Below are 10,830 nucleotides of genomic sequence, written 5' to 3' on the forward strand. Positions count from 1 at the left end.
TATAATAAAATATAAAAATAAACCCAAAACCTGATGAAAAACCTCTAAACCATATCAGAATAACTAGCTAAATAAACTTGCGTTCATCTATGGGCTTTTGTTGTTGTTGTTTATGTTGCTTTCTTACAGAATAGATTTGTGTATGGTGGTGGTGGTCATGTGGAGTGGTGTGTGTATAGTGGCTGGCAGAGTGATATAGTTAGTTATGGGAAGTAATTATAATGCTACACACAAGATGTATAATACACATGCATAAGTGTTGCATGCATGTGTGCAAATATATATGTATATATATATAAAGTTTCAGTTATGAGAAGTAATCATATATCACATTTTTGGCTTTCATTTTGTTCTGTGGCACCAGTTTCCACCTAGTCTTTTGACAGGCATGCGTAGAAATTAATAACTGTTATTTGCAAGGTATTTTTATTGGGCCAAGCAAATCCAAACACCCAGTTTTCAGTGATATTAGTAACAACAAGAACCTTAATTACATGAGTCTGTGTGTGTATACATATGTGTGTTTATATACATATATATATATATATATATATATAGTGAAGTATATTGCCACTTAAGTGTGGCTGACCCCTAGGGGTGGATGTTACTGTTGCTTTTAGCCCCAGGAGGACATCTCCTCCAGCTGGCTTATCGACACACTACTGTGTCCTGTTTGCCAAGGGAAGTTATCCCTCTCATCATGATCTGTAGCACGAACGGACCCGGGTTTCAGGGTTATTTCCCTTCGTCAGCGTCCGATAGCCACTGATCTTTGATGAGAGAGATAAATTCTTGGCAATCTTATGTATACTTTTCCAGTGAAATTCTTCACTGATATCGAAAAGGTGAAAACAAGCAATGTTAATTCTCTAAATGAAGTATTAACAGTAACTGCACAATAAAGTGAAGTATATTGCCACTTAAGTGTGGCTGACCCCTAGGGGTGGATGTTACTGTTGCTTTTAAGCCCCAGGAGGACATCTCCTCCAGCTGGCTTATCGACACACTACTGTGTCCTGTTTGCCAAGGGAAGTTATCCCTCTCATCATGATCTGTAGCACGATTGCCAAGAATTTATCTCTCTCATCAAAGATCAGTGGCTATCGGACGCTGACGAAGGGAAATAACCCTGAAACCGGGTCCGTTCGTGCTACAGATCATGATGAGAGGGATAACTTCCCTTGGCAAACAGGACACAGTAGTGTGTCGATAAGCCAGCTGGAGGAGATGTCCTCCTGGGGCTAAAAGCAACAGTAACATCCACCCCTAGGGGTCAGCCATACTTAAGTGGCAATATACTTCACTTTATTGTGCAGTTACTGTTAATACTTCATTTAGAGAATTAACACTCTCTGGGTGGTTGGCGTTAGGAAGGGCATCCAGCTGTAGAAACTCTGCCAAATCAGACTGGAGCCTTGTGTTGCCATCCGGTTTCACCAGTCCTCAGTCAAATCATCCAACCCATGCTAGCATGGAAAGCGGACGTTAAACGATGATGATGTATATAAGCTTGGTGTTACGAGTCACTGATGAGGATTAAGATGGTTTACATCAAAATCCAAAATTCTCGATCCGACTATATACAGGGTTTGGACAAAATAATGGAAACACCTTAAAATTTCAAAGAAATTTATTTTAATATGGGATAGGACCACCTTTGGCAGTAATTACAGCTTGAATTCTACAAGGTATGGACTTGTCCATTCTTCAGCTAAAGCAGTCTCCAGTTCTTGTAGTGATGATGGTGAAGGATATCGACTCCTTACTTGTCTTTCTAAAATGCACCATAAATGTTCAGTAATATTGAAATCTGGGGACTGTGGTGGCCAGATAAGATGTTCAACTTCACTAGAATGTTCCTTGTGCCATTCAGTAACAACTTTAGCTGTGTGAATTGGTGCATTATCATCCTGAAAGATTGCGTTTCCCTCTGGAAACAGTTCCGCATCCATAGGATGAATTTGATCAGATAAAATGCTTAAATAGTCTTGTTTATTAACTATGCCATGAAAGGAAACCATTGGGCAGGTGGATTTCCAAGGTATAGCCCCCACCCCTCACACATAGGCCAGGCATAGGTGTGTCTGTGTGATAAGGAGCTTGCTTCCCAATCATGATTCCAGGTTCAGTCTCACTGCATGGCACCTTGGGCAAGTGTCTTCTACTATAGCCTCAGGCTGACCAAAGCCTTATGAGTGGATTTGGTAGATGGAAACTGAAAGAAGCCTGTTGTATATATTTATATGCATATATTCATGTGTTTGTGCTCCACGATCACTTGATAACCAGTGTCGGTGTGTTTATGTCCCAATAACTTAGCATTTTGGCAAAAGAAACCAGTAGAATATGTACTAAGGCTTACAAAGAATATAATAATATATATATATATATATATATATATATATAATATTAATCAAAGGACACACTAAAGTGTCTGTATACTGTTCAATTTGTTATTTTCAGTGTAAATATTTTTTGGTGGTCCGAATGAGGGTTTTAACTCTTATTTCTAGCGGGTAGACACTTTGTGTCCTTTGATTAATGTAATTTTAATTCTATAGCTATATAATGCTGATTTAGGCCTGCAACCACCTATATCAATATTGTTATTATAAACTATTTGTCTTGCCTTCGATAATAATAGCAGTATTAATATCTATACAAATATTTGCTTCTGAATAAATAAATAAATAAATATATATATATATATATATATATATATGTGTGTATATATATATATATATATATATACATATATCAATCATTTGTTCATCTTTTTTTATGCCTGCTTATGCCATACTGGTGCTGGTTGTGTAGGTTAATTTCAGTACAGACTCTCCACATATCATAATCCTTTGTTCAGTACTGTCTTAAGACAGTAGGCACTTGCCTATAACCCCACAAGTCTATGGGTCCCACAAGTCTAGGAATTCAATTGTCCTGCTGTCAAATAAATACTATGGAGCCCAGATTTGCCTGTAGCCCTATTAATACTTCTGAGGCAACCCTGCCTTTGTCATCTTGTGAGGCTACTTTGGCTTAGATCTTTCACTTCTACAGATACTTTCCACTTTGTGAATTTTTTAAGCAACTGTCATTTTTCATTTACATCACATATATATATATATATATATATATATATATATATGTATGTACACATACACACACACACATTTATATATGTATTTTTCAGTTATTTCCTGTTGTTAAAAATTTAAACAATATGTGTGTATGCTTGTAAGTTCACTTTTTGTTATTTATTAGAATTCTTCTGAGAAGGAAAGCCGGGGTTTTTTTAACATCTTATAGTTACATAACATACTAAAACTTCATTATTAACTTGGTGGGAGGGGGTCAGTCGATTACATCGACCCCAGTATGCAGCTGGTACTTAATTTATTGACCCTGAAAGGAAAAGGGCAAAGTTGACCTTGGCGGAATTTGAACTCAGAAGTAAAGACAGATGAAATACCGCTTAGCATTTAGCCTGGCATGCTGACAATTCTGCCAACTTGCTAACTTGTTGTTCTTCATAATGATAAGCAACCTGTTTAATTACTTGCACTGCAACAGGCAGAGTTATGTACCTTATTAGTTGTAATATTTTTCTGCTACAGGCATAAGCACTGAAATTTTAGTGAATAACATTGACTTCAGTATGTGACTGGTACTTTATTTTATCAATGTTCTAAGGATGTAAGGCAAAGTTGACTTTGGTGGAATTTGAGCTCAGAAATGCTGCTAAGCATTTTCTCTGATGTGCTGATGATTTTGCCAGCTCGTCCACTGCCTTATTAGTAGTTGTAATACTGGTTACAAATTTTGGCACAAGGCCAGCAATTTCAAGGGAGGAGTCTAGTTGATAATATCAACCCCAGTGCTCAACTGGTACTTATTTTATTGACCTTGAAAGGATGAAAGGCAGAGTTGACTTTGGCAGAATTTGAACTCAGAACATGAAGACGGACAAAATTTCTCTAAGCATTTATTCCTGGTGTGCTAACAGTTCTGCCAGCTCACTGACTTTTGTTGTTGTATTATCAAAATTTTAATTCATGTGGTTAGTTGTCCAGCATTAGACATTGCGGTGTTCATGCAACACATTTTTAAAGGCAAGCAGTGTGTATGTTTGATTAGCTTACAGGCACAACACAGTGGCTATAGTAGTAGTCATTAAATTTACAATAACAAGGTTAGTAGTAGTAGCAGCACAGCACCATAACACCTCAATATTCTTTGAGAAATAATCAAAGAATACCAACATCCCAAAACTATATTTAGACCCAAACACAATTATGGAAGTTTTCACATAAACAAAACATTGAAACACCATCTGAACAACTAAGAAACAATAAATCTCTTTGCTTATATCAATAAATAAACAGTTTCATATAAACACAAAAACAATTATCTGTATTCAATTGAAGAAGTACAACCTTGTCACAACATCTTTTATCAGCATCATCATCACTTCTGTTACCATTGTTATTGTAATTATCTTTTCTTTTTTTCTCTTCTTTGAGATCAAATGTTGGGTAATTGATAAATTAGGAAAGAAATCAGGCTTTATTTCATAGCAGTCCCTGATGTGAATCTCGATAGTCTTGTTTAATCTTTTATTTTATATTTAATATATTTCAGCTTTCAGCTCTTTCAATATCATTTTCTTCTTCTTAAGGCCTTTTTCTGAAGAATTTAATTTCTGTTTTGATTTTTACTTGGATATTTATTTGCATATAATATTTAAAGTTTGATGTTTTAGCAAGCTTTCAGCTAAATGGAATGATTGCCTGATATGGTTTCAAATTTGAAAATTATACATATTGTCAATTTTTGTGACACATTAAAAAAGAATGTAATGGTGAGGGTATGAGGTATGGGTATAACATCTGAATTATTAAATATTCTTCTTTGAGGAAGGTGGCTGGTTGAACACGTATGGTAATGTTACACAAAATGACTAGCAGCATCTAGTTTCCTGACTTGTAATTATGAGTTCAAACTCTCACCAGGCATTATTTTGTCTTTCGTATAGGGGTGGCTAAGTGGCGAAACAAATTAAATACCAGTAAAATACTAGGGTCAGGTTAATAAAAACTCTCTTGTTCTGAACAAAAATCAAAAGCAAAATTATGATTTGAAATTCTCCACCCTTTAAGAGTGCACAAATACATTGAGGTAATTACAACCAACTCAAAATGAGAAGGGGAAATGTTTGCAAGAACCAAGAATTCTTCAAAATTGACAAAATTAAGGAAAAGACAATTTGATTGTCTAGAGACAAGAACAGCTGAACAGATGAGGACAAATGTTTTTCTGTCTATTGACAATATCAGTACAGCAGTTTTTCTCCTTTGACTCCAATGGATGTAAGACATTGTATGGATAGTAGGGTTTTCTCACTTTAGTGATATGTTCCTCTTCATGGACTCTATTACATTTCAATTAGCTAGTGAGTTACAGTGAATCTACCAGAAAGCCTGTGTTAGTGACAGAGGGAAAATACCGACTATTGTGGTAATTCTACATCAACTAACAAAGCCATCAGTTTTCAGCTCTTGTGATAATAACATATCGCAGATAATATGGGATTATTTCAGTTGGATGTTATGATAAATATATTTAAACAAAATACAAATACTGAAAAAGAAATATCAGTTCTCCATAAATCTAACAACAAAAATTTAAGTAAACATCCAGGGTGCAAAAATAAAGTCCTTCCTTCCCTTCGATATAATCTAAACATTTACTTCAACACAGATATGGTAAATATAGGACAATTTTAAATGTGCTACTTTATTGAAGAGTAATTTCTAGAAAAAATACCTCAAACATGTGCTGTGTGGGTGTGTGTGTGTGCTTACACATGCACACTTGTATGACACAAACACATTTGGAGAAAGAGACTGTCACCTCCTCCGCTAAAAATCTACCAAAACAAATGGAAGTTTAATAATGATTGTAAAGAGTGTATCATGGAGGCAACAATTTTATTCTGGTGTTCTCTAGGATTACAGAAATCTTTCTTGTGAATTATGGTTATTAAGTAAAAGGAGATTTCATTGTAAACATATTTCTCACTTACTCGGAAAGTAACCCTATATTTCTTATCCCTTTTCCTAATCACTCCTTTACTACTCCATTTGTTCAGTTTTTATTTTTTATTTTTCTTCTATTTCCCATCTCACATTTTCATCCGTTTACAACCATTTGCTTTTTACCTCCTCACCCCTCACTTTCTTTTCTCTTTTGCCCGGTTTACTTCTCTTCTCTTTCCCTACTCCATCTCTTCCTTCACACTTCATCCCTATACTCTTCTTTAACTTTTATGCATGTATACAAGGGGGCGCTGAAAAGTCCCTGGCTTTGAGTAAAAGAAAATACAGGAGGATCAGTTAATCACGATTTTATTCTGCATATTCCCCTGTCAGATTCACTCACTCACTGCAGCAGTCTTTCAGTTTTTCTGAGCCCTTTAGAAGAACTCAGAATGTTGGGCCTCCAACCAGGAACTTTTCAGCACCCACTCGTATGTATGTATGTTTTTCTAAGCCCTGTAAAGGAACTTGGAAGGTTGGGCCTCCAACTAGGCCTTTCGTGATACCCTTAAAGCCAGGAACTTTTCAGCCCCCCCCCCCCCCTTATGTATGTGCTATACATGTGTGTACATGTAACTATGCAGTCCTATTTCCCTTGCTCTACTAAATGGAATTGTCTTTTTAAATCCTCCACCCTCCTCCAGTATTTCTGGTTCTGTTTAATCATTTCAGAATTAAATGGAATGTTCTAGTTAAAAAGTTTAGAATTTAAATAACTTTTGGACATCAAATATTTCTGTGGAAACTGGAATAGAAATGGAAAGTTGAAAATTATAAGAAAAAACAAATACACACACACACACGCCATTTACATACTCACACTACTTACAAATACACACACACACACACACACACACACAATCTGTAAAAATCAAGAAAGTTTCATTCAATTGCAATGTTTGTGTGTGATTATATGTTTGCATATGCTCATGTATGTGTGTGTAAATATGTACATATACATCTGATTTAGTGTGCATAAGAATATTTATTCAATATGTGTGAATGCCTACATACATACATACATAGACATTCAATGTGTGTATATTGTATAAAATCCAAATGAAGTTGTTTCACTCACTGATAAAAGCAAATAAGATAAAATTTATTTTGATTTCACTGAATATTATTATTATTATTATTATTATTATTATTATTATTATTATTATTATTATTATTATTATTATTATTATTATTACTATTATTATTATTGTTGCTGTTGTTATTAGTCGTCTTTTACTGTTATTATTACTATTATTATTAGTTTTATTGTACTGTTCTCTGTCTTCGGCCCTTGTGGCCAATAAAAGAAATCATTATTATTTATTTATATGTGTTTAATTTTGGTGATTTTTTTTTTCTTATTTTCTTTCATTTCTTGCCATTAATCATCAAATCAAATCAATTCTGAATGTCATTTATGTTTGTATATCAAAGAATTCTTCTTCTACTTCTTTCTTTTTCTTTGTTTTCTTTTTGTTCTTCTTCCCAATTCTGTGTTATTGGAATCCATGCGTGGAGAAACTGCAAGTAAATGCAATATGTAAGATTATCTACACAAATAATATATACACATATATATATACATATATATATATATATATATATATATATATATATATATATATATATATATAATATCAGTGTGTGTGTATTTTCATGAGTATACACACACACACACACAAACATATTAAACTCAGTTATACACACAGCAGATATACATGAATGAACTTTTCAATACATGAATGATTTTTGTTTATAAATGTGTGTGTGTGTGTGTAGTGGAGAGTGGGGAGCAAGAGACACTCAGTTGTGTGCTTGTGTGTGACTGTGCATGTGTGTGTATGTGAATGTATATGTATGTATGTAAGAGAAAGACATTGGTGTGTGCATGTGAGTATGAAAAATTTACATGTTTCTCTGTGTGCGTGTGTGTGAGTGTGTGTTTTTGTCTATTTAACTATTTCATATTTTCCTAAAGTAGTGTACAGTCAGGTAGAAAGGTGGAGCTAGTTTGCTATAGTGATGTGATTGTGTAACTGAAGTGATGATGGTGGTGGTGGTGGCGGTGCTGGTGGTGATGATGGTGTTGATACAACAGATAGCATGCGTGTGATGGTGGGGATATATGAAATGGAAGAGGGGGTGGAAGGTAGGAAAAGAGAAAGGTTATTGCAGGATAAAGTAATAAAGGAGGAAATCAGGGGAGGTAAGAGGGTGAGGAGAAACTGAGGAACATACAAGGGCAGAGAGAGAGAGAGAGAGAGAGAGATAGATAGAGAGAGAGAGAGAGAGAGAGATAGATAGATAGAGAGAGAGAGAGAGAATTATTTAACCCTATGTGAGCTCTAACCAAACAGATCTTGAATCAAAAGACATTCCAGCCATGACTTTCTTTTCTTTTCGTTTACATTACCCAGTATATTTATGTGTTTTAAAGATAGGCACAGGAGTGGCTGTGTGGTAAGTAGCTTGCTTACCAACCACATGGTTCCGGGTTCATTCCCACTGCATGGCACCTTGGGCAAGTGTCTTCTATTATAGCCTCGGGCTGACCAAAGCCTTGTAAGTGGATTTGGTAGACAGAAACTGAAAGAAGCCCGTCATATGTATATATATGTATGTGTGTGTATATGTTTGTGTGTCTGTGTCCCCCCAACATCACTTGACAACCGATGGTGGTGTGTTTAGGTCCCTGTAACTTAGCGGTTCGGCTAAAGAGACCGATAGAATAAGTACTAGGCATCCAAAGAATAAGTCCTGGGGTTGATTTGCTCAACTGAAGGCAGTGCTCCAGCATGGCTGCAGTCAAATGACTGAAACAAGTAAAAGAGTAAAAAAAAAAAAATAGTATAGTTGTGTGACTACTAAGAGGTGAAAGGTTCATATAGAGAACACCTAATTGTCATGTCAGCAGAGTGGAAAAGTGAAGAATGGATGAATATAGAATAAAAGAGGTTTTTTTTCATTATATTCCTTTCCTTAATTTTCAATCTGAATTTTTGAATTACGAGCTTATTGCTGGGGTATCTGTTCTGTATTGAGACATCCATCACTAAATCAGAACAATTTAGTCCTAAGGTGCAGGCATGGCTACATGTTACGAAATATTATTTTCTTTGAAACTCAAAGTTCATTTCAAAGAACTCACGTTGCATTCTTTTATTCCTTTATTTGTTTCAGTCATTTGACTGTGGCCATGCTGGAGCACCACCTTTGTTGAACAAATTAACCCCAGCACTTATTCTTTGTAAGCCTAGTACTTATCCTATCAATCTCTTTTGCTGAACTGCTAAGTTACAGGGGACATAAGTGCACCAACATCGGTTGTCAAGTGATGGTGTGTGGGGGAGAACAGACACAAATGCACACACACACACACATGTATACAGCAGGCTTCTTTCAGTTTCCATCTACCAAATCCACTCACAAGGCTTTGGTCGGCCTGAGGCTACAGTAGAAGACACTTGCCCAAGGTCCCATGCAGTGGGACTGAACCTGGAACCATGTGGTTGGCAAGCAAGCTACTTACCACACAGCCACTCCTGTGCATATCCCTAAACAAAGTGTGTGTGTTTGTTTGTGAGCATTCAAATGTGTACTGAAACTATCTTTAAACCTTTTTTTATTTAACACTATGGTGGCTCTGGCATCTGAACTTAAGCATTGCTCGCTGATTTCCTTTGTGAATTTTAGAAAGTTAATCTATTAAGTTAGAGTTGTTGACAAAATACATTTGCATGAGAGATGAACCTCCTCCACCTCATTAAAATTTAATCTCAGAATTTCGAAGAATAGAACAAAACGCAGAAATATATCTAGTCCAGTTTCTAGACTGTACCATTGCCACTGCTGATGATACTACCACCACCACTGCCATCACTGCTACCACCACCATCCATCTGCCACCACCATCACCACCACCATCAGCACTGCTGCTACCATCACTGCCAATGCCTCTGCTGCTACCACCACTACTACTGCCACCATCACCACTGCTCCCACCACCACCACCAATGCCTCTGCTGCCACCACCACCACCACTGCCACCACCACCACTGCCATCACCACCACTGCCACCACCACCACTGCCACCACCACCACCACCAACACCACCTCCACCACCGTCACCACCACCAACACCATCATCACCGCCACCACCACTCAGTGCTCATCCATGGCAGAACAATATCTCACCAGTTGTTTCAAGATTGGTAACAGACTATTTTTTACTCACTGAAGAGGATTAATAATGTAGATACATGCCCAGAGTTATCATCTCACTGCTAATGATCAAACTCACTTCCAGAGATTTCCATATTTAACTTATGAAATTAATTAAAATGCCAGAGTAAACAAATAAATAATACAATCACATTCACATATAAAGGACAGAAGTGGGATTCGCCAAGGGGCCTGGGATTTTAACAAGTGTATATATTTACACCCACCCATACACACATGCATACAATTTTGTGAATATTTACTTTCTGAGTGACACTGTGTTTGTGTGTGTGTGAGTATGCTTGTGTATGTGTATGCATGTGTGTATATGTATGTGTGTGCATATGTGTGTGCCTGTGTATTAAATGCATATGTATTATGTATAAATTCCCTGGACAGGGATCCAAGATTCTAGCAGAGATATATCTGTAAATTATACATCTGCACAACGTTGTCAGTTGTGGCAATGTTAGGGTATAATAAAATCAGTAACCATACACTACCTCCCTTT

At 36.3% G+C, this 10,830-nt stretch overlaps 1 protein-coding gene across 1 annotated transcript in view; it reads right to left on the minus strand.

The window, feature by feature from the left end:
• Positions 1-7,448: 7,448 nt before the first annotated feature.
• LOC106877315 (cytosolic carboxypeptidase 6-like) overlaps positions 7,449-10,830 on the minus strand; it is a 1,751,930-nt gene continuing 1,748,548 nt past the window's right edge. Inside the window, exon 12 of the mRNA XM_052971128.2 lies at positions 7,449-7,619. Within this exon, the coding sequence (XP_052827088.2) occupies positions 7,595-7,619 (25 nt within the window). The 3' untranslated portion in view covers positions 7,449-7,594. The remainder of the gene's footprint in view (positions 7,620-10,830) is intronic.

The sequence above is a fragment of the Octopus bimaculoides genome, chromosome 10 (assembly GCF_046866305.1).
Source record: "Octopus bimaculoides isolate indiv1 chromosome 10, ASM4686630v1, whole genome shotgun sequence".
Lineage (NCBI taxonomy): Eukaryota > Metazoa > Mollusca > Cephalopoda > Octopoda > Octopodidae > Octopus > Octopus bimaculoides.